General features: G+C 43.9%; 1 protein-coding gene across 1 annotated transcript in view; it reads left to right on the forward strand.

Annotated features, from left to right (window-relative positions):
* The window catches only part of LOC115134073 (tetraspanin-9), a 139,780-nt gene that overhangs the window by 108,417 nt on the left and 8,182 nt on the right, over nucleotides 1-23,181 (forward strand). Inside the window, exons 3-6 of the mRNA XM_029667661.2 lie at nucleotides 855-929; nucleotides 18,697-18,798; nucleotides 19,216-19,347; nucleotides 21,695-21,778. Of these exons, the coding sequence (XP_029523521.1) occupies nucleotides 855-929; nucleotides 18,697-18,798; nucleotides 19,216-19,347; nucleotides 21,695-21,778 (393 nt within the window). The remainder of the gene's footprint in view (nucleotides 1-854; nucleotides 930-18,696; nucleotides 18,799-19,215; nucleotides 19,348-21,694; nucleotides 21,779-23,181) is intronic.

The following is a 23,181-nucleotide window of genomic DNA, read 5'->3' on the forward strand; positions in this document are numbered from 1 at the left end:
CCAAACCTGGGAAGATAAATTGTGTCTGTTTGGAAACATCAGATTGGAGTTAGCCCTCTTTGGGCCAATCAGATCTGAGGTACCGGCCTGACATATTATCTGTCAAATTGTTCTGTGAACAAACTCTCTTTAGATTGGAACTATTTGAAATGTATAAAGCTCAGAGAACCTTTTCCATCAGGAAGCTTGCGCCTAGGCTAGACAAGTTGAATGAGCCCATCGCAAAAGGGCAAGATTGTTATGTGTGACACACTCGGCCGACATTGTTGACATGAAAGTGAGTGTGTATGTGTCCGTGCGCGCACACACACAAACACACACACACACCGTAATCAGAGCACTAACTTTTTGTCTAAACAAGCTGTTCCTGAAACTTTCCACACCCAGAGGAAATATGACAAACAAACTTTGTGGGACCTGCCAACAAAAGACAAAACATTCAATTAAACAATCTAACGCTGAACTGGCCACCTAAAGATTCAATAAACAATTGTCTGTGTGGTTTTCACTGTGATCCCTTGTTCATACAGACCGTGACACAAATAATAAACGCATAACAAAATTAATAGAACTCTACACAAATTGAATTTCTGAATGTGCCGGTTGCTGCGCTCCCATGCTGTGAAGAAGGGACAGAGTAAATATTTAGTTGAAGGAGAGAGGAGGCACTGGGCTGCGTCCGTCCGTGGGAGATGAATCTGTAGAGCAATTAAACCTCCCCCACGCATGTTCACTGGCCCTCGGGCACTCACTTTCTCTCCATCTCTCTCCCTCCCTCTCTTGCTGTCTTTCCCTCTGTATCTCTTCGTCTCCCTCTATTCTCCCCCCTCTCTCTATCTCCCTTTCTTTTGCAGTTCTTCATTGTCTTGCTGATAATCTTGCTGGCAGAGCTGATACTACTCATCCTGTTCTTTGTGTATTCAGATAAGGTAAGGATACTTTAATGTCCCCAATGTTAAGAGTGTTTGACTATGATACATTATAAGATACTCCAGAAAACCCTTACAGTTGCCCAAGAGTACTTCTCAGTGACCATGAAAAAGAGCGCCACCAAGTGGTGGTCTTTGAAATAGGTACAACTGTCCCAGAGTCCTGGCAAGAGGACTGATAATGACCAGCAGGAGACAGGGTTACAATCAGGGTTGGGGAGTAACGGATTACAAAAAACGGTAACTGTAATCCGTTACGTTACCAGTAAAAAATATTGTAATCAGATTACAGATTTTTGAAAAACTAGAAAAACATCTTTGACACTTCTCTGTTTTCTCAATGACATTCAAATCAGCATTGAAAAAAGGTGCAAGTTTAAATTTGTTCCACCTGAGCGAGTCTGACCACAAGTCAGAGACTATGATGACACACCAAATATGTTTGATGGATCGCGGGAAAAGAGACGGAATAGGCTTTTGTAGGCTACAGTCCAATGTCTTCCAATGGTGCGACTGCTGTCGGCACCCAAAGATTATCCAACTTGATTAAACGTTTGGAGGTAAGGATGACAGTAGTGGTGTAGTCTACGGCAATACGGATATCACTTATTATTGATATCTACAAAGCGCATTAATGTGAATCACACTGCTGCTCTATCATTTTATCTATTTGCGCCTTACAGATTTTGGATGTTGTGGATGCCTGTTCACAAATCTACATTTGTATTTGAACCCAATTATGGTTGAAGTCAAGAAGTTTAACCTGCCTATCAATCATTGTTTCTGAAACCAGTGGACGGCCAGTGAAAAATGTGCTCTTGCAACAGCTGCATAGTGCGGATCCAAGCCTATGGAATAAAAGTGGATTTTTTATTGCTCAATCTAATTCATGCTGATAAAAAATAAATATGTAGGCCTAATGGACACATGCTCAAACTCACACACTTTTGATAGACTTAAGAGGAAATCTGTAGTTGCTACATACATTTTTGGACAGTACCAGTCAAAAGCACCCCCACACAATCACACCACCTCCTCCATGCTTCCCGGTGGGAACCATACATGCGGAGATCATCTGTTCACCTACTCTGCATATCACAAAGACACGGTGGTTGGAACCAAAATCTAAAATTTGGACTCATCAGACCAAAGGACAGATTTGCACCGGTCTAATGTCCATTGCTGGTGTTTCTTGGTCCAAGCAAGTCTCTTCTCTTCTTCCTGATTCATGCAGACTCTTCTGAAAAGTTGATGTTGAGATGTGTCTGTTACTTGAACTCTGTGATGCATTTATTTGGGCTGCAATTTCTGAGGCTGGTAACTCTAATGACCTTATCCTCTGCAGCAGAGGTATCTCTGGGTCTTCCTTTCCTGTGGCGGTCCTCATAATCATAGCGCTTGATGGGTTTTGCGTCTGCATTTGAATGTCTTGAAAATGTCTCTATTGATTGACCTTCATGACTTTAAGTAACGATGGACTGTTGTTTCTCTTTGCTTTTTTGAGCTGTTCTTGCCACAATATGAACTTGGTCTTTTACCAGATAGGTTATTCCACAAATTAACTTTTAACAAGGCACACATGTTAATTGAAATGCATTCCAGGTGAAGCTGGTTGAGAGAATGCCAAGAGTGTGAAAAGCTGTCAAGGCAAAGGGTGGCTACTTTGAAGAATCTCAAATATAAAATATATTTTGATTTGTTTAACACTTTTTTGGTTACTACATGATTCCATATGTGTTATTTCATAGTTTTGATGTCGTCACTATTATTCTGCAATGTTGAAAATTGTAAAAAATAAAGAAAAACCCCTGAATGAGTACTTTGACTGGTACTGTATATCAACTGAATCCTAACCAGTTACTAGAACACTTGCTTGGTCAAAGACTCACTAACACCAGTCAGGGACTCCAGAAGAAGGATTGTTCATGTTGCAGGGGTCCAGAAGTGAGTTGAGGTGGAGGACAGGACTTTATAAAGGTTGTCTCAATCTGCCCTCCTGGAGACAACAAAAGAGTTCAGGGCCAGACTGGTGTCTCCAACCCCAGGATATACCACTGATTGGCTGACCGGGTCCATGGCAACCAGGTCCCTAACACATAGGTGTGAAGTGGCCTTCTGCAGCAGGAAAATAGCTTCAGGCTGAGGTCGGGGGTTGGTAACCTACCCCAGCTGTACGAAGTCACAATGTTTGTCATCAGAATTGGGAGAATCCATGCCAGCGTAGCCCCCCCAAAAAATGTGTATCTCAGATTGTTCTGGCAATTCTCACAGATAAACTTAATTGGGAGGAAGGATGATTTTTACATTTGTATGACTTTTTTTGAAAATCATGATGAAAGTGGCCATTTTAGGCCCTTTTTAGACCTACATGCCTCCAGTAAGACCCTATGATCTGTGAACCATACATGATACAAATCTTATCTAATTCTACTTCTCACATGCGGCAAGTACAACAGGTACTTAACCAACAATGCAGCTAAGAAAAATAAGTGTAAAAAATAGCTAAGTAGGGGCCTCCCGAGTGGCGCAGCGGATCGGATACAGAGTGCATGATTACACAGTCGTCTGGAACAGCTGATGCTCTCATGCATGCTTCAGTGTTGCGTCAGTGCCGGTGTAGTACAATTCAATCTTAGTCCTGTATTGATGCTTTGCTTGTTTGATGGTTCGTCTGAGGGCATAGTGGGATTTCTTGTAAGCGTGTCCTGGTTAGAGTCCCACTCCTTGAAAGATCCATGGCTTCTGGTTGGGGTATGTACGTACAGTCAGTGTGGAGACGACATCATTGATGCACTTATTAATGAAGCCAGTGACTGATGTGGTGAACTCCTCAATGTAATTGGAAGAGTCCCGGAACATGTTCCAGTCTGTGCCTGCTAAACAGTTCTGTAGCTTAGCATCTGCGTCATTTGACCACTTCTTTATTGACAAGTTTGCTTGTAAGCAGGAATCACAAGGATAGAAATATGGTCAGATTTGCCAATTGGAGGACGAGGGAGAGCTTTGTACACATCTCTGTTTGTGGACTAAAGGTAGTCTCAAGTTTTTTTCTCAGGTTGCTCATTTAACATGCTGGTAGAAATGAGGTAAAACGGATTTAAGTTTCCCTGCATTAAAGACCCTGGGCCACTAGGAGCACCGCCTCTGGATGAGCGTTTTCCAGTTTGCTTATGGCCTTATACAGCTCATTGCATGTGTCCTTAGTGCCAGCATTGATTTATGGCGCTAAATAGATAGCTATGAAAATCTAGAAGCTCTTTTCGGGCATAAGAGACGGTGGCTGAAGAATTATGTATAAAATAAGTTACAAATAACGTGAAAAAACACACACAATAGCACAATTGGTTAGCAGACCGTAAAACTCCAGCCATCTCCTAATAATACAAACAACATATTGATGTCATTATATTCCTTATAGTATGCTGTTCTAAAATATGAAGTATGTCTTCATTTTGAATTAAAAAGTGTGTGATTTAATTGATTCAATATTACAAATATTAATATCTGAAAAGTTGCCTTTTTGACTTTGCTTAAGACATTGTTTGGAACAATATACTCTTCAAGTACAGCACATTTCCAGTGTGGGCTCTCTGCTAATTCTGAAGGTAAGGTACATTTTACCAGCACCACCAACACAGTGAATGGGAAAATGGATTCAAAGCGAACTCCCTCTTCTGGTGATTTGCTGAATGTGCAGTCCTAAAGGAAGGCTGTAATTGGTTAAAAACCTATAATGTCAATCAATATGTATAATTTGGGTCATATCATTAAACGTACCGGAGAACCCAATCTGGAAATTTGACGTGTTTGAAGAGTATATTGTTACAAACAAATGAAATAGGGTACTGGTGTCATGTACATAAGCACGGCCCAGTTGTTCTATGCTGAGTGTCCTCAGTCTCCCCTTTCAAAGACACTTGTCTCACAGCGAGAGTTTAAGCGTCTTCACCCGTCAGAGGTGACCCCCAGGGTTAAAAAGATCACAGGTCAGCCCGCACAATGCAGTCTAACCCCTGGCCAGTTGGCTCGGTGTAATTGCTCCTGAGCTCTGTTTTAGCCCCACTCTCTTATTTCCCCCACCTAAATCTTTAGATCAGCATTTCCCATGACCCCTAGAGCCAGGGATGTTGCTATGTGCTGCTATGTATGGCCAGAGTCTGAGAATCTGAGAACACTGGATAGCATGTAAAGCTCATGAGATTATTGACCGCCATGGGTGAAGTCTTAAAATCAACCTATAAATGTTCACAGATAGATGACGCACCCAAATATTTCAAATCAAAGTTTATTTGTCACGTACATAGATTAGCAGGAGTTATAGCAGGTGCAGGGAAATGCTTATGTTACTAACTCCAACCGTGCAGTAGAATGTCACGTAAATACAATGCAAATACACACAAAAAAGACATCTAAACAATCAACCAAGAAATGACAGAAAGAAAATGGTATGTACCGTAGTAGTTAAATTAACACGAGCTATGTTGAGAATACAGTATATAATGTACATGCACACTGAGTAAACAACAGTATATAACAGAATAAACATACATTTTGTGTAGGTCAAATGGACTAGCAATGAAATTGTGAAAGTATCCTCTTTTGTCCAAGGGCATTGTATGAAATTTTTTAAAATGAGTCAGGGAAAAATCTTTCTATATATATTCTAAGTCGTTTCCCTCCGGGACATAAGTTAATTCTCTTTGTTCTGAGGTTATTGCTCAAATTCAGCTTCTCCAACAGATAAAGGAATGACTTTAGCAGTTAGCACCCAATCCATTCAGAGATTTTAATCTATCCCTGTCTCCCAGGAAGGCAGGCAGGCACACACTATCAGGAGTTAATATGTCTGCCGTAGCCTTATTTCCAGATATCACCAGCTTAACATCATAAACCCAAACGAGAGCCTTTCAAAATGATCTTATAGGAGAGTACTTAACAGCAGTACAGCAGTCTCAGATCACCTGTGAAGGTGTGGGGTGATCGGCAGTCAGAGAAGCCTGGGCTCATGTCCACTCAGAGTAGAAGTGCTGATCTAGGATCAGTTTAGCCTTTTAGATTATTATTATATATCTTTTTTTTTAACCTTATTTTACCGGGTATAAATAGACAGGGGGACTTGGGAGTGCTGATTATAGGATCAGTACCCCTCTGTCAATGTAATCTTGTTCATTAAGATCTAAAAGGCAAAGACACTCCTACTTTAGATCATCAAGGACATCAACCACTCCTAGCCACGGCCTGTTCACCCCGCTACCATCCGAAGGCAAGGTCAGTACAGGTGCATCAAAGCCATCACTAGCCAGCTACCACCCGGTTACTCAACCCTGCACCTTAGAGGCTGCTGTCCTATATACATAGACATGGAATCACTGGTCACTTTAATAATGGAACACTAGTCACTTTATTAATGTTTACATACTGCTTTACTCATTTCATATGTAAACACAGCAAAAGAAGAAACATCCTCTCAGTGTCAACTGTGTTTATTTTCAGAAAATTAACGTCTAAATATTTGTGTGAAAATAACAAGATTCAACAACTGAGACATAAACTGAAAAAGTTCCACAGACATATGACTAACAGAAATGGAATAGTGTGTCCCTGAACAAAGAGGGGGTCAAAATCAAAAGTAACAGTTAGTATCTGGTGTGGCCACTAGCTGCATTAAGTACTGCAGTGCATCTCCTCATGGACTGCACCTGATTTGCCAGTTCTTTCTGTGAGATGTTACCCCACTCTTCCACCAAGGCATATGCAAGTTCCTGGAAATTTCTGGGGGGAATGGCCCTAGCTCTCACCCTCATTCCGTCGGCGATAAATGCGAATCCGACCATCACCCCTGGTGAGACAAAACCGCAACTCATCAGTGAAGAGCACTTTTTGCCAGTCCTGTCTGGTCCAGTGACGATGACTTTGTGCACATTGCCGGTGATGTCTGGTGAAGACCTGCTTTACAACAGGCCTACAAGCCCTCAGTCCAGCCTCTATCAGCCTATTGCAGACAGTCTGAGCACTGATGGAGGGATTGTGCGTTCCTGGTGTAACTGGCATTTGTTGTTGCCATCCTGTACCTGTCCCACAGGTCAAATCAAATAAAAGTTTATTTGTCACGTGCGCCGAATACAACAGGTGTAGACCTTACAGTGAAATGCTTACTTACAGACTCTAACCAATAGTGCAAAAAAAGGTATTAGGTGAACAATAGGTAAGTAAAGAAATAAAACATGTCGCGAGGCTACATACAGACACCGGTTAGTCAGGCTGATTGAGGTAGTATGTACATGCATGTATAGTCAAAGTGACTATGCATATATGATAAACAGAGAGGAGCAGCAGCAGAAAAAGAGGGGTTGGGGGGGGCACACAATGCAAACAGTCCGGGTAGCCATTTGATTACCTGTTTAGGAGTCTTATGGCTTAATTAAGGGTAAAAACTGTTGAGAAGACTTTTTGTCCTAGACTTGGCATTCCGGTACCGCTTGCCATGCGGTAGTAGAGAGAACAGTCTATGATTGGGGTGGCTGGGGTCTTTGACAAATTTTAGGGCCTTTCTCTGACACTGCCAGGTAGAGGTCCTGGATGGCAGGCAGCTTAGCCCCAGTGATGTACTGGGCCATACGCACTACCCTCTGAAGTGCCTTGCGGTCAGAGGCCGAGCAATTGCCATATGAGGCAGTGATGCAACCAGTCAGGATGCTCTCGATATTGCAGCTGTAGAACCTTTTGAGGATCTCTGGACCCATGCCAAATATTTTTAGTTTCCTGAGGGGGAATAGGCTTTGTCGTGCCCTCTTCACGACTGTCTTGGTGTGTTTGGACCATTCTAGTTTGTTGATGTGGACACCAAGGAACTTGAAGCTCTCAACCCGCTCCACTACCCCGTAAATGAGAATGGGGGCGTGCTCAGTCCTCCTTTTCCTGTAGTCCACAATCATCTCCTTAGTCTTGGTCACATTGAGGTATAGGTTGTTATTCTGGCACCACCCGGCCATGTCTCTGACTTCCTCCCTATAGGCTGTTTATCAGGCCTAACACTGTTGTGTCGTCTGCAAATGTAATGATGGTGTTGGAGTCGTGCCTGGCCATGCAGTCGTGGGTGAACAAAGAGTCACTGGTGATTCCTGCTTTAATTTTTGCTTGTAAGCAGGAATCAGGAGGATAGAGTTGTGGTCGGATATACCAAATGGAGGGTGAGGGAGAGCTTTGTACGCAGCTCTGTGTGTGGAGTACAGGTGATCTAGATTTTTTCCCCCTCTGGTTGCACATTTAACATGTTAATGGAAATTTGGTAGAACTGATTTAAGATTCCCTGCAATAAATTCTCCGGCCACTAGGAGCGTCGCCTCTGGCTGAGCGGTTTCCTGTTTGCTTATTTCCTTATTCAGCTGACTGAGTGCAGTCTTAGTGCCAGCATCTGTCTGTGGTGGTAAATAAACAGCCACGAAAAGTGTAGCTGAAAACTCTATTGGCAAGCAGTGTGGCCTGCAATTTATCACAATATACACTACTTCAGGTGAGTAAAATCTAGAGACTTCCTTAGATGTGATATTCGGATGTACCGATCCTGTGCAGGTGTTGTTACACGTGGTCTGCCACTACGAGGACGATCAGCTGTCCGTCCTGTCTCCCTGTAGCGCTGTCTTAGGCGTCTCACAGTACGGATATTGCAATTTATTGCCCTGGCCACATCTGCAGTCCTCATGCCTCCTTGCAGCATGCCTATGGCACATTCACGCAGATGAGCAGGGACTGTGGGTATCTTTCTTTTGGTGTTTTTCAGAGTCAGTAGAAAGGCCTCTTTAGTGTGCTAAGTTTTCATAACTGTGACCTTAATTGCCTACCATCTGTAAGCTGTTAGTGTCTTATCGACCGTTCCACAGGTGCATGTTCATTAATTGCATTTCACTACACCCGCAATAACATCTGTAAAATATGTGTATGTGACAAATACAATTTGATTTGATTAGACTCTGAAAGGCTTTATGAATACAGGCCCTGATCCTAGATCAGCTCTGCTACTTGGAGTGGCTTCGTAAATACGGACCCTTTTGTGCTGTAAGACCGACTTTAGGCTTTACTGTAAGAGTTGTCTCAAGTTAGTTGTATTCAAATCCAGTCAATAGCTCCAGTGGTTTCTGAGCCCTCTGTCTCCTGTGTGTATCTCAAAATCAAATCAAATGTCATTTTATTGGTCACATACACATGGTTAGCAGATGTTAATGCGAGTGTAGCGAAATGCTTTGTGCTTCTAGTTCCGACAGTGCAGTAATATCTAACAAGTAATCTAACAATTCCCCAACAACTACCTAATACACACAAATCTAAAGGGGTGAATGAGAATATGTACATATAAGTATATGGATGAGCAATGTCCGAGCGGTATAGGCAAGGTGCAGTAGATGCTATAAAATACAGTATATACATGTGATATGAGTAATGTAAGATATGCAAACATTATTAGTGGCATTATTTAAAGTGGCATCATTTAAAGTGACTAGTGATCCATTTATTTTGTTTGCAACACGTAGCTCTTCATCTCCCAAACCAGTACATAGTGAACCATCACAGTGAGGTAGCTTCCAGTACATCGTGAACCATCGCAGTGAGGTAGCTTCCAGTACATAGTGAACCATCACAGAGGGGTAGCTTTGAGTTGCTCTGGATGTCCAACTATCAGTGGAGAGAGCTAGATAGGTTGGATGTGTCTATTTGTTTTCAATTTCTCTCCATGATGTTTCATAGAGTTTGGGAATTACTTTTCCGCTGAAATGTGTGCGGGAGGGGACATTGTAACACGGTCACATTGTTTCATCAGGTGATGAAATCCTGAATCAGTAACCACCGCGAATGGGGCTGCAAATGTTTGGCTATGAATACTCCCAATGCTTTCGTTATTTCTTTGTTTTTCTGAATTTGTTGCAAATTGTCGTTGGAAGGCAATGGCGAGAGATTGTTGTGTTTTGGCTAACGAGTGGACTCTCCTTGCTCCACCTGCAAGGGATACTGCCAGGTGATGGCCACATAATTGACACATGTAAGAATTGTTTCCACTTGAGTAGCTGATGGTGATAAAGCAATGCTTGCAGACTGTACTTTGTTTGTTTATGGTCTTCTTACTCTCGTCATTGTATTGACCGTTGAATCCAAAATGTTCCCACACAGCAGATTTGAAAGACGGCGGTGCCTCTTCAAATTTGCTTCACTCTGTCTCGCGATCGCTCGCCATTGTCAGGTTGGAGCTGAGAGAATATTTGTTTTTAGTTTTCCCTTTCTTCATGGGTCCCCTTTAGGGAGGTTTCCTACTGACATGTCACTGCAAATTGTCCATAGGTTGTTTAAGGGGGAGGGTTGCGGTCACTGCAGTTGCTACATTTTGAGACATTGCTGTGGAGTAAAGTTTGTCAGCCCGCAGGAGCCCCCTAACGGCCTGGGGCCCCAAGCAGTTGCCTGCCTTGCCTGTTCACAAGCTGCGTGTTTGGTTCTGTGGATCTGAATGTACAACGTGCATGTAGTCTGCAGCACAATAAGCAAGTTTTGGAAATTATAGGAAAATGACAGGCATATTGTAATTCTGCGGTTCACGGGTGCGTATTGAACCGTAGGGGGCATACCGAACGGTTCGACAACGTACTGTTGCATCCCTAATGCATACTGACGCTACACACACACACACACACACACACACACACACACACACACACACACACACTCTCTTTCACACTCACTACATATGCTCATATGTTCTTGTAGGTTCATGCTCTACAACATCCGCAGAGTAAGACCCTGCCTCACACAGGAAGCGGCGCAGGTCCTAATCCAGGCACTTGTCATCTCCCGTCTGGATTACTGCAACTCGCTGTTGGCTGGGCTCCCTGCCTGTGCCATTAAACCCCTACAACTCATCCAGAACGCCGCAGCCCGTCTGGTGTTCAACCTTCCCAAGTTCTCTCACGTCACCCCGCTCCTCCGCTCTCTCCACTGGCTTCCAGTTGAAGCTCGCATCCGCTACAAGACCATGGTGCTTGCCTACGGAGCTGTGAGAGGAACGGCACCTCAGTACCTCCAGGCTCTGATCAGGCCCTACACCCAAACAAGGGCACTGCGTTCATCCACCTCTAGCCTGCTCGCCTCCCTACCACTGAGGAAGTACAGTTCCCGCGCAGCCCAGTCAAAACTGTTCGCTGCTCTGGCCCCCCAATGGTGGAACAAACTCCCTCACGACGCCAGGACAGCGGAGTCAATCACCACCTTCCGGAGACACCTGAAACCCCACCTCTTTCAGGAATACCTAGGATAGGATAAAGTAATCCTTCTCACCCCCTTAAAAGATTTAGATGCACTATTGTAAAGTGGCTGTTCCACTGGATGTCTTAAGGTGAATGCACCAATTTGTAAGTCGCTCTGGATAAGAGCGTCTGCTAAATGACTTAAATGTAAATGTAAAATATGCTGCTGTTACTGTCTATTATCTTTCCTGTTGCCTAATCACTTTACCCTTACCAATATGTACATAGCTACCTCAATTACCAGTACCCCTGCACATGGATTCAGCACTGTTACTCCCTGTATATAGCCATGTTATTTTTTACTCCTTATTGTTATGCATTATCCATTCCTCATGTCGCTATTTCTGTTTTATTCTACTTGTATCTTGAACTCTGCATGGTTGGAAAACGACCTGTAAGTAAGCATTTAATTTCACTGTCTACAGCTGTTGTTTATGAAGCAAGTGACAAATAACATTTGGTTTGATTTGGGGAAAGGGAGGATGGAGAATCAGGGAGGACGGGGCGATGTCCGGGCCCTAGAGGGTTACAGGAGTGGTTGGAGGTTTTGCTGCTCCTTCTTGCCCCTGCTAGAAGACCGCAACAGCATTTGAGTGTGTATGGGGTTGTGAGCCCCTCTGGCATCTCACAGTGCTGGACAAATGGGGAGAATTAAAGTAGTACTGTACTATAAATCCCCACCCATACATTATTTATCCACCATTCAATTACACTCTCTTGCCCTGTCTATCAGTCCACAGCCAGGACCCCCTGCAGGCAGCACTGACCTTAATCACTCTACAGTCTATAGAGGGAGATTAGAGTAGCTCTATTAATGAACTTGTGTTGTTGGGCTCTTTTTGCTTCTTGGCTTTGCCCTGCTGTTTTTGGTGTTGTTTCTCTCTGTTAGAGGGACAGTGAACAAGCCGTTAGTGGTCAGAGGAGGAGATCTGTGTATGTGAACTGTTGAGGAAGGGGCATAGAAAGGGCGGGGCTCTGGGACCAGTTCCAAACCATGTGACAGACATGGGATGACCCCCAGAGTATCTTACTGTATGTGAGGACTGGCGATGGACACTGGGTGGGGCACTGGGACAGTAGAACCCAAGTTCCTCATATACGTGAGCACTAGCAAGGGACACTGGGTGGGGTGCTCTGTCCCTTTCCAAACCATGTGACTGATACCATGTGGTACCCAGCCTGGCTGAGTGTTGTTGTGCCAGCTCTTAGCATGGACACCCGTGCGTGTCTGTCTGTATCGTAGAGTGTCCCAGGTGGTGTGGCTGGGACTCAATAGCAGACCTCGGTTCAAATACTATTTGAAATAATTTCAAATACTTTTGCTGGGCTTGATTGAACTTGCCTGTCTCAATGGAACCAATAAAATATTAGCAAAAGTGCCAAACCTGACCATCTGGCAATTAATGGCAGGCTAGAGCAAACAGTAAAATGATTTGAACGATTGTGAGTAGTATCTGAACCCAGGTGTGCTCAGTAGCAGCCCTGGCCAGGTAGCGGAGTGTTCAGTGAACTGTGGATAGAATAAATCCAACGGCAGCAGGTCAGGAGGATTACGCTAGGATTTGACCGTGGGAATGTCTAAGAAATATTTTCTCTTTGATCAACAATATAGTTCTCCCTCAGTGAGCATTAAGGCACCACAATGTAAGCTGTAAGATGTGTGGTGAGTCACACAGCCTTTAGTGGTTTTCTTACCTATTTTTACCTGAATGTAACCCTTATTTGTCCAGGTTCGCCAACTACGTCATCTAATTCTCATTTTCAATTCCAATCCATTTCTGACCTTGAAACGACAACACGATAAACAGTGGTAGCAGAGGTGATGTGTGTGGGAGCTATCACCTCTGCTATCTTTTCTACAAAGTAGCAATCGCTGGAGTTGTAATTCCCTGCACCACAAATAAGAAAATAATAGCATGTAAACATGTCACTTCTGAAAGTGAACAAAACAATGGACAATGTCCTCAAAAAAATGTTGTATATTTTCAAACGGGATATTTTACTTAAAAAAGCTTTGATACTAAAAAGCTATTCTCTTTACATTCACCTGGACAAGTGACCCAAGCCCCAGAGAGAGAAAGAAATTGTCTTCCATGACAGAGGAAAATCATGGTCCGTGTCCAAATGCCTGTACTTACCCAAGCAGTCTACTACTTAGACCGTATGTGGAAAATATGACCTTTCATAGTATGTGAAATGTAGGAAAATGTGTATGCTTTAAATGCCAGGATGTCATACTCATTTAGGCTTTTCATCTGGTAAAATTCGCTGTACACTATTGAGGAAGAGAATAACATTTATTAACATTTTATTTGTCACATGGCCGAATACCACAGGTGTAGACTTTACAGTGAAATGCTTTCTTACGAACCCTATACAATATAGAGTTAAAAAGTAAGACAAATATTATGATAAGTATACAATGTATAGTTTTAGTAAGTAGTAGGCAAGAGAGATTTCCGACAGGGCCATTGTCTTCCATGACAAAGGAGCCAGAGGAGCCAGGCATCCTCCAGGTCTGTAGGTCATTAGCAGGCAGGGGGTAGCAGTGTTCCTCTCTCTCACACTGGCTGTCTGCTCTGAAACACTTTACAGTGATCTCAGAGCCACTTGCCCCCTGCAGCCAGGGCAGGACACATTGACACTGTTGTGTCTTTACTATCATTAACTGAAGACTGATAGTTTTATCAAAGATTCTCTGTAATTAGTTATTACGCGATCAACTGATTAATCACGTAACTAATTAACTAGGAAGTCGGGGCACCAAGGAAAAATATTCAGATTACAAAGTTATCATTTCCTAAAAATAACTTTTCAGATATTTTATCTGATCAATTAGTCTTCGAATGAATGAATTATTTACTTTACCTCACGTTAGTCTCATTCCAAACGTCGTAAATGGTTGGTTATCTGCACGAACCCAGTCTTCACTATGAGTCATCCATACATCAATTGTCTTAAATAATTTATTTATTACTAACTAAGTAATTCACAGAAATGCATAAACAAACAAACAAACAAACAAGGTAAATGTGGTTACATTAAATGATAGGAGAATGTGCCCTAGTGGGCTAAACTGGCATGGCGGTTTGTTAGACAAAAGGGAAGTGGGGATCGACTAAGAAGTCACTACAGAGTTGATAATTCTAACAATTGAAATGCTAATCCCTTGCACATGAACGCTCACTCATTCGGGAACAATTGCAATCAATATATATATTTACGCTCAGTATGTCTGTCCCAGGATGTCTGACCCTAACTGGGCTCAGGGGCGGTCCTCTGATTTAGTTCAACTCAGAATGGAATTGTATTTTTCTTCATTAAACAGTCCAAAATCATATTACACAATTATACAAACAGTATCATACTCACTCATTCATCTTATACAACAATTAGATGTAAACCTCATATCTGAGGCTATTATATAAAGAGCGTTATGGTAATGTGGCCACACGTCTCCCATGAGCTTCCCCAAGTTGTGACAAACGCACCAGTTCGTAGCTGGATTCTTCACCAATCTTTTATACTTTCTCCGGAACATGACATTTGTTCGTACCTGAAGTTCTGTGAGGTGGAAGGATTTCCTTTGTTATCCATGAAAATCTACTCTATCTCTCTCTACTATGTGGCCATGTGGCAGGGTCTTCTCAGGAATTTACGACCTCTGACCACAGCAGCCTAGTTGAAGGAGGAAAGGGGGAGGCAGGGAGAGGGGGATGGGGTTGCTATACCCAAAGAGGCTAATGTCATGACAACACCAAACAGCACAACCCACCTCTATGTTAGTGTGTCTGTCTCCAGCACCGGAGACACACGGTGACCGGTGGGAAGCTGGCTCCTTATCTAATCACTTACAGTAGTGTAATGGCCTTTCTCTCTTACTCCCTCTCACTGTCCATCCCATCCACCTGGCCATGGCTCCAGCCTGCAGCCCGCATCCCCCTGGCTTGCTTGGACATGATGGATGGCCTCTCTCGCTCCCATCCTATTCTGCTGATGCAGGTGGATCTGCAGCCCAGAGGAAGCCAGTACAGTGTGCTCCATAATGAGACACATTTTACACTCTGTCAATATGTCTCCTTTAGGTATTCTGTTGATGCATTTTGACAGGTGCTGAGGAAAGTTAATCTCATCATGAGTGATTTTTCTCTAGGAACGGCATAGTTTTGCTATCAGGGAACTACTTCACCATCAGCATACACTTGATTCAAGCGTTTTATCAGAACTCACACAATGTGTTTGCAACCATTTCTGCTGTGAAGAGAGAAAAATTGATCAAAGTCGTGAGAAATCAAGCCTGTCGTTTATTTTGCAGTCATTAGTATGCCTCGCTAACTGCGGTAAACACTTGATCATTATGTTGCATTTCAAGCCAGGTTCGAAGAAGGTGCTTTTGGGCTCAATGATGACTGGTCCCCTGTTCTCTCCTGTGATTGTGTGGCTGTGGGGAGCAGTAATGAGCAAGAGAGAGCAGATAGGTAGGAAGGAGGGAGAGAGTAGAGAGAGACTCAGTGGGAGATGGAGACATGGGGCTGAGAGAGGGAGAGCTGGATGATAGTGGAGAGATGAAGACATGGGGCTGAGAGAGGGAGAGCTGGATGATAGTGGAGAGATGGAGACATAGGGCTGAGAGAGGGAGAGATGGATGATAGTGCTGAGATGGAGACATGGGGCTGAGAGAGGGAGAGATGGATGATAGTGGAGAGATGGAGACATGGGGCTGGGAGAGGGAGAGCTGGATGATAGTGGAGAGATGGAGACATGGGGCTGAGAGAGGGAGAGCTGGATGATAGTGGAGAGATGAAGACATGGGGCTGAGAGAGGGAGGGATGGATGATAGTGGAGAGGTGGAGACATGGGGCTGAGAGAGGGAGAGATGGATGATAGTGGAGAAATGGAGACATGGGGCTAAGAGAGAGAGAGCTGGATGATAGTGGAGAGATGGAGACATGGGGCTAAGAGAGAGAGAGCTGGATGATAGTGGAGAGATGGAGACATGGGGCTGAGCGAGGGAGAGATGAATGATAGTGGAGAGATGGAGACATGGGGCTGAGAGAGGGAGAGTTGGATGATAGTGGAGAGATTGAGAGAGGGAGAGCTGAATGATAGTGGAGAGATGGAGACATGGGGCTGAGAGAGGGAGAGATGGATGATAGTGGAGAGATGGAGACATGGGGCTGAGAGAGGGAGAGATGGATGATAGTGGAGAGATGGAGACATGGGGCTGAGAGAGGGAGAGTTGGAGGATAGTGGAGAGATGGAGACATGGGGCTGAGAGAGAGAGATGGATGATAGTGGAGAGATGGAGACATGGGGCTGGGAGAGGGAGAGCTGGATGATAGTGGAGAGATGGAGACATGGGGCTAAGAGAGAGAGCTGGATGATAGTGGAGAGATGGAGACATGGGGCTGGGAGAGGGAGAGCTGGATGATAGTGGAGAGATGGAGACATGGGGCTAAGAGAGAGAGCTGGATGATAGTGGAGAGATGGAGACATGGGGCTGAGAGATGGATGATAGTGGAGAGATGAAGACATGGAGCTGAGAGAGGGAGAGCTGGATGATAGTGGAGAGATGGAGACATGGGGCTGAGAGAGAGAGAGATGGATGATAGTGGAGAGATGGAGACATGGGGCTAAGAGAGAGAGAGCTGGATGATAGTGGAGAGATGGAGACATGGGGCTGAGAGATGGATGATAGTGGAGAGATGAAGACATGGAGCTGAGAGAGGGAGAGCTGGATGATAGTGGAGAGATGGAGACATGGGGCTAAGAGAGAGAGAGCTGGATGATAGTGGAGAGATGGAGAGATGGAGACATGGGGCTGCGAGAGGGAGAGATGGATGATAGTGGAGAGATGGAGACATGGGGCTGAGAGAGGGAGAGATGGATGATAGTGGAGAGATGGAGACATGGGGCTAAGAGAGAGAGCTGGATGATAGTGGAGAGATGGAGACATGGGGCTGAGAGATGGATGATAGTGGAGAGATGGAGACATGGGGCTGAGAGAGGGAGAGATGGATGATAGTGGAGAGATGGAGACATGGGGCTGAGAGAGGGAGAGATGGATGATAGTGGAGAGATGGAGACATGGGGCTGAGAGAGGGAGAGATGGATGATAGTGGAGAGATTGAGACATGGGGCTGAGAGAGGGAGAGATGGATGATTGTGCAGGGAAATGATGGAGAGCATTAAGAGACAGATATGATGATTCCTCCCGACTGATGAGGTACATTACGCACACACTGCTCCACTTTGGCAGAGAGAGGGAGAAAAAAAGGATGATTTGAAATTATAGTAATCTTATTTCAAAGATTTGGGAGAATTTAAGTGGGTTATGCATGATTAATGATCATTTTTTATTCTTTGTGAAATTATAATTACTCTGAAGAAACAAATTCCTCTCTTATGATTAATTCAGCAAATCATTTATTTACACTTGTTTTATTTTTTTCACACCGATTATGAATCAGTATGTACCACTCAAGATAATTCAAATGAGTTCAAATGTTTTGCTGTGGCTCACTGATTGTGACACAGAATAGTAGGGCACTACTGGTCTTTCAAAGGGTCATCTTATATTTCAATGTCCTCAGCAAGAATCGATTGTTGTTATTCTCTTGCTGCTCAGTTCCTGTCCAGAAGTATTGTACTTTGATGTCCGGTCCTTTCATATTAATTTTCACCTTTTACCAAACAACGAGCCAGTCTTTAGTAACAATGTTGTTGTCTCACACAGCCATCTTAAGACAAATACACTTCACTGTAAGTCGCTCTTGATAAGACCGTCTGCTAAACGACTGAAATGTAAATGGAAACTGTTCCACTTTTCCTCAGTCAGTCTGTTTGTGCTTCATCTCAGAGTGTAGATTAGAGATGACAGACACACTGCATATCCTTGTATCTTCCACTGACCGCATTGGCACAATTAATGTGCCATTCACTTCAATGGGGGGAAATCTTGTACTTCTACAGACATCGTGCTTACGTTTTAAGATTTCAATATGATACAAATTGCTTTCCCCAGCCCCAGCCCCGTTCCATCCTTCCTTGTGAAATTATCAGCAACCACTCCACAGTGTAATTTCCCAATATAATGACTCTCATCTCCATTCTCCGTCTACAATATTCTATCGCAGTTTCCCAGCCCTCTGGGTATACAGGGCTGCTGTGGAACAGCCAAGAATTGAAATATGTATCTCCACTAGATATGGCATGAGCCTTATTGTTAAGATCCAGTCGAGAGGGAAATGCTATAGCAATACATAAGGCATATTTAAATGTAAGCTCAGTGGAGGGATTCGAGTGACGTCAGTCAAAGTCAAATAGATATACAGTATAATTCAATGTTTCTTCTGGATTTCTAGCTCACCTGAAGCTATCTATCTAACCCAGGGTTGTGTTATCTGTCCTCAGGTCAGCGAGAATGCGAAGCACGTATTGTTGTAATCAAGGTTTCTGTGTTGTCTGTGATCTGTCCTCAGGTCAGTGAGAATGCCAAGCAGGACCTGAAGGATGGCTTGTCTCTGTACAACACAGACAACAACGTAGGCCTTAGGAATGCATGGAACATCATCCAAGCAGAGGTTTGTAGTATGTGAACACACTGAACACTCTGGGATCATCATGACTGCACACTAACTTTCATGTGGACACAAGTTCACCTCAGGATAGTGCAAAAATGCATTTACGAAGCCTTATTTACCATGAATGTTTAAAAATGTATTATTAACGGAACATCCAGTATGGAAAGTCCATATTGTTTCTTCAAATATGCTATGGGCTCCTTGAAGCTACATAGGGACTGCATTGTACAGGGAGCATAAATCATTACAGTAGACTACTTACTGTGGTATTTATCAGATTTGGTTTAAGGGCTCACAGACAGGTAGCACTAAGTGTGTGTGTGTGTGTGTGTGTGTGTGTGTGTGTGTGTGTGTGTGTGTGTGTGTGTGTGTGTGTGTGTGTGTGTGTGTGTGTGTGTGTGTGTGTGTGTCATGCAGTGGAAGTGTTGTGGGGTGGTGGGGTACACAGATTGGCATGAGGCCCTCAAGGAGAAAATGGTGCCCGATCGCTGCTGCCAGGAGCACTACCAAGAATGCGGACGCAACTCCACCAACATGTTTTGGACAAGGGTGAGCGGACTGGGTGGGCACTGGGCAGTCACAAGATTTCACAGTCACAAGATTTTAAACTTGTTTAAAAAGACTTCTGAAGTTTGTAATTTTCCCTTTGAAATGTCAGACTTGATTTTCCCTTGTCCATTAATTGTAATCCAGAAAACAATTCATATCTTGTGGCTGCAGGACTTTTTTCCTGCTGTAGCAAACTGGCTCAAATTAAGATCCTACATCTGTAGGTAATGTGCAACAATCCAATGTATTTTCCAATGTCACAAGCCTGGGGAAACAAAGAGTACTTTTCTGCTCAGAAAAAAAAAATCTATATTTTTTAAATGGATAAAAGCTAAATAACATATGTTATTATATTATTATTTATACTATTATTATTGTTATTATTATATTATTATATTACTAAACTAGTTCATTTGCAAGTGTGTTAAGATAAGGATTAAATTGTTTTGAATATCATTACGATTTTAAATGGTTCTGCATTTTTGGTCACCATGTAAACTTTTGCTTTCATTATGCGTAAAGCAGTTTGATTTCAATTTTTTTTAAATATTTTCTTTCACCTTTATTTAACCAGGTAGGCTAGTTGAGAACAAGTTCTCATTTGCAACTGCGACCTGGCCAAGATAAAGCAAAGCAGTGTGAACAGACAACAACACAGAGTTACACATGGAGTAAACAATAAACAAGTCAATAACATAGTAGAATTTTTTTTATCTATATACATTGTGTGCAAAAGGCATGAGGAGGTAGGCAATAAATAGGCCATAGGAGTGAATAATTACAATTTAGCAGATTAACACTGGAGTGATAAATGATCAGATGAACATGTGCAGGTAGAGATATTGGTGTGCAAAAGAGCAGAAAAGTAAATAAAATAAAAACAGTATGGGGATGAGGTAGGTAAATTGGGTGGGATATATACCGATGGACTATGTACAGCTGCAGCGATCGGTTAGCTGCTCAGATAGCAGATGTTTAAAGTTGGTGAGGGAGATAAAAGTCTCCAACTTCAGAGATTTTTGGAATTCGTTCCAGTCACAGGCAGCAGAGAACTGGAAGGAAAGGTGGCTAAATGAGGTGTTGGCTTTAGGGATGATCAGTGAGATACACCTGCTGGAGCGCGTGCTACGGGTGGGTGTTGCCATCGTGATCAGTGAACTGAGATAAGGCGGAGCTTCACCTAGCATAGACTTGTAGATGACCTGGAGCCAGTGGGTCTGGCGACGAATATGTAGCGAGGGCCAGCCGACTAGAGCATACAGGTCGCAGTGGTTGGTATAAGGTGCTTTAGTAACAAAACGGATGGCACTGTGATAAACTGCATCCAGTTTGCTGAGTAGAGTGTTGGAAGCTATTTTGTAGATGACATCGCCGAAGTCGAGGATCGGTAGGATAGTCAGTTTTACGAGGGTAAATTTTGTGGCATGAGTGAAGGAGGCTTTGTTGTGAAATAGAAAGCCGACTCTAGATTTGATTTTGGATTGGAGATGTTTGATATGAGTCTGGAAGGAGAGTTTGCAGTCTAGCCAGACACCTAGGTACTTATAGATGTCCACATATTCTAGGTCGGAACCATCCAGGGTGGTGATGCTAGTCGGGCGTGCGGGTGCAGGCAGCGAACGGTTGAAAAGCATGCATTTGGTTTTACTAGCGTTTAAGAGCAGTTGGAGGCCATGGAAGGAGTGTTGTATGGCATTGAAGCTCGTTTGGAGGTTAGATTGCACAGCGTCCAAGGAAGGGCCAGAAGTATACAGAATGGTGTGGTCTGCGTAGAGGTGGATCAGGGAATCGCCCGCAGCAAGAGCAACATCATTGATATATACAGAGAAAAGAGTCGGCTCGAGAATTGAACCCTGTGGTACCCCCATACAGACTGCTAGAGGACCGGACAACATGCCGGTCCTGAGCATTTACAATACAAAACATCAGGGACTTCAGTTCTAATATTTGCCATTTAATCCTGCCCAGCGGGGATGACCAGATAGTCATGTATGTTTCAGTATAGACAGGATGGAGATAGTAATTGTGACCTGCGAATGAACTCGCGATAACATCTAACCGTATGCATGAACCAGAGATGATAGCTACAGTGATTTTACTGCGTCTGTGTTCTTTTCTGAATACCCTTGTTTGTCTGAAATATGTCATGTCTCCCACATTCAAAATGTATCGTGTTATATTGCTTGACAATTTCGGCAGACCATTATTCATCTCCATCAACTATCACTATTCCTCTATATCTTCTCCATCGCCCTGTATCATTCTCTCTTCTCTCTTCTTTCTCACTCTCTCTCTGTCAGGTGCTAGTGTCCACTCACTCTTCGATTGTTATCCTTCTGTCCCCTAGGGCTGCTATGAGAAGGTGGAGGAGTGGCTCGATGACAATAAGCATCTCATGGGAACCATTGGCATGTGCATCTTGGTAGTACAGGTAAGCAGCAAGCTTACTCCTCTCTCACCCTGCCTGTGAGAGACAGCCCCGTAATAAGGTCCATGCTCAGTGGGTGTAGTAGCACACACACATTCTGCCATACTGAAATATTGAAGATGGTGTCTGGTGCACCCTGGTCCTGTCTGAGGGAATGAAATCCCCCTGGCGCTGTGCCGAACACTGGAGGTGGATCCAGAGCCAGACACTTGGAAGTGATATGAGACCTGATAAAGAGATCTCAGCATGCTGCTGCATCTCTATGTTCCTCATGTGTGTCCTTCTTGTCTTACTCTCTGTCTACCCTAAAGTACATCTCTGTCTCGCTGTCCTTGTGGTGTGCAATCTTACTAACCTAAAGTACCTGTCTCTCGCTCTGTCTGTCCTAGTGGTCTGTCCCTCTGACTAACCTAAAGTACCTGTCTGTCTCTGTGGCTAACCTAAAGTACCTGTCTCTCTCTCTGTCCTAGTGGTCTGATCTCTGACTAACCTAAAGTACCTGTCTGTCTCTCTGTCCTTGTGGTCTGTCTCTCTGACTAACCTAAAGTACCCAACTCAGAAGTCTGACTCACTTTCCTTTTTGTCTGACTATCTTCTGTTATTGTGTGATTCTCTGTGTGCCCTACCTGTCTGCTCCTTGTCTACCCTTCCTGTCTTCCCTACCTGTATGTCTCCTTGTCTACCCTTCCTGTCCTCCCTACCTGTCTGTCTCCTTGTCTACCCTTCCTGTCTTCCCTACCTGTCTGTCTCCTTGTCTACCCTTCCTGTCTTCCCTACCTGTCTGTCTCCTTGTCTACCCTTCCTGTCTTCCCTACCTGTCTGCTCCTTGTCTACCCTTCCTGTCTTCCCTACCTGTCTGTCTCCTTGTCTACCCTTCCTGTCTTCCCTACCTGTCTGTCTCCTTGTCTACCCTTCCTGTCTTCCCTACCTGTCTGTCTCCTTGTCTACCCTTCCTGTCTTCCCTACCTGTCTGTCTCCTTGTCTACCCTTCCTGTCTTCCCTACCTGTCTGTCTCCTTGTCTACCCTTCCTGTCTTCCCTACCTGTCTGTCTCCTTGTCTACCCTTCCTGTCTTCCCTACCTGTCTGTCTCCTTGTCTACCCTTCCTGTCTTCCCTACCTGTCTGTCTCCTTGTCTACCCTTCCTGTCTTCCCTACCTGTCTGTCTCCTTGTCTACCCTTCCTGTCTTCCCTACCTGTCTGTCTCCTTGTCTACCCTTCCTGTCTTCCCTACCTGTCTGCTCCTTGTCTACCCTTCCTGTCTTCCCTACCTGTCTGTCTCCTTGTCTACCCTTCCTGTCTTCCCTACCTGTCTGTCTCCTTGTCTACCCTTCCTGTCTTCCCTACCTGTCTGTCTCCTTGTCTACCCTTCCTGTCTTCCCTACCTGTCTGTCTCCTTGTCTACCCT

Source organism: Oncorhynchus nerka, linkage group LG9a (genome assembly GCF_034236695.1).
Source record: "Oncorhynchus nerka isolate Pitt River linkage group LG9a, Oner_Uvic_2.0, whole genome shotgun sequence".
Lineage (NCBI taxonomy): Eukaryota > Metazoa > Chordata > Actinopteri > Salmoniformes > Salmonidae > Oncorhynchus > Oncorhynchus nerka.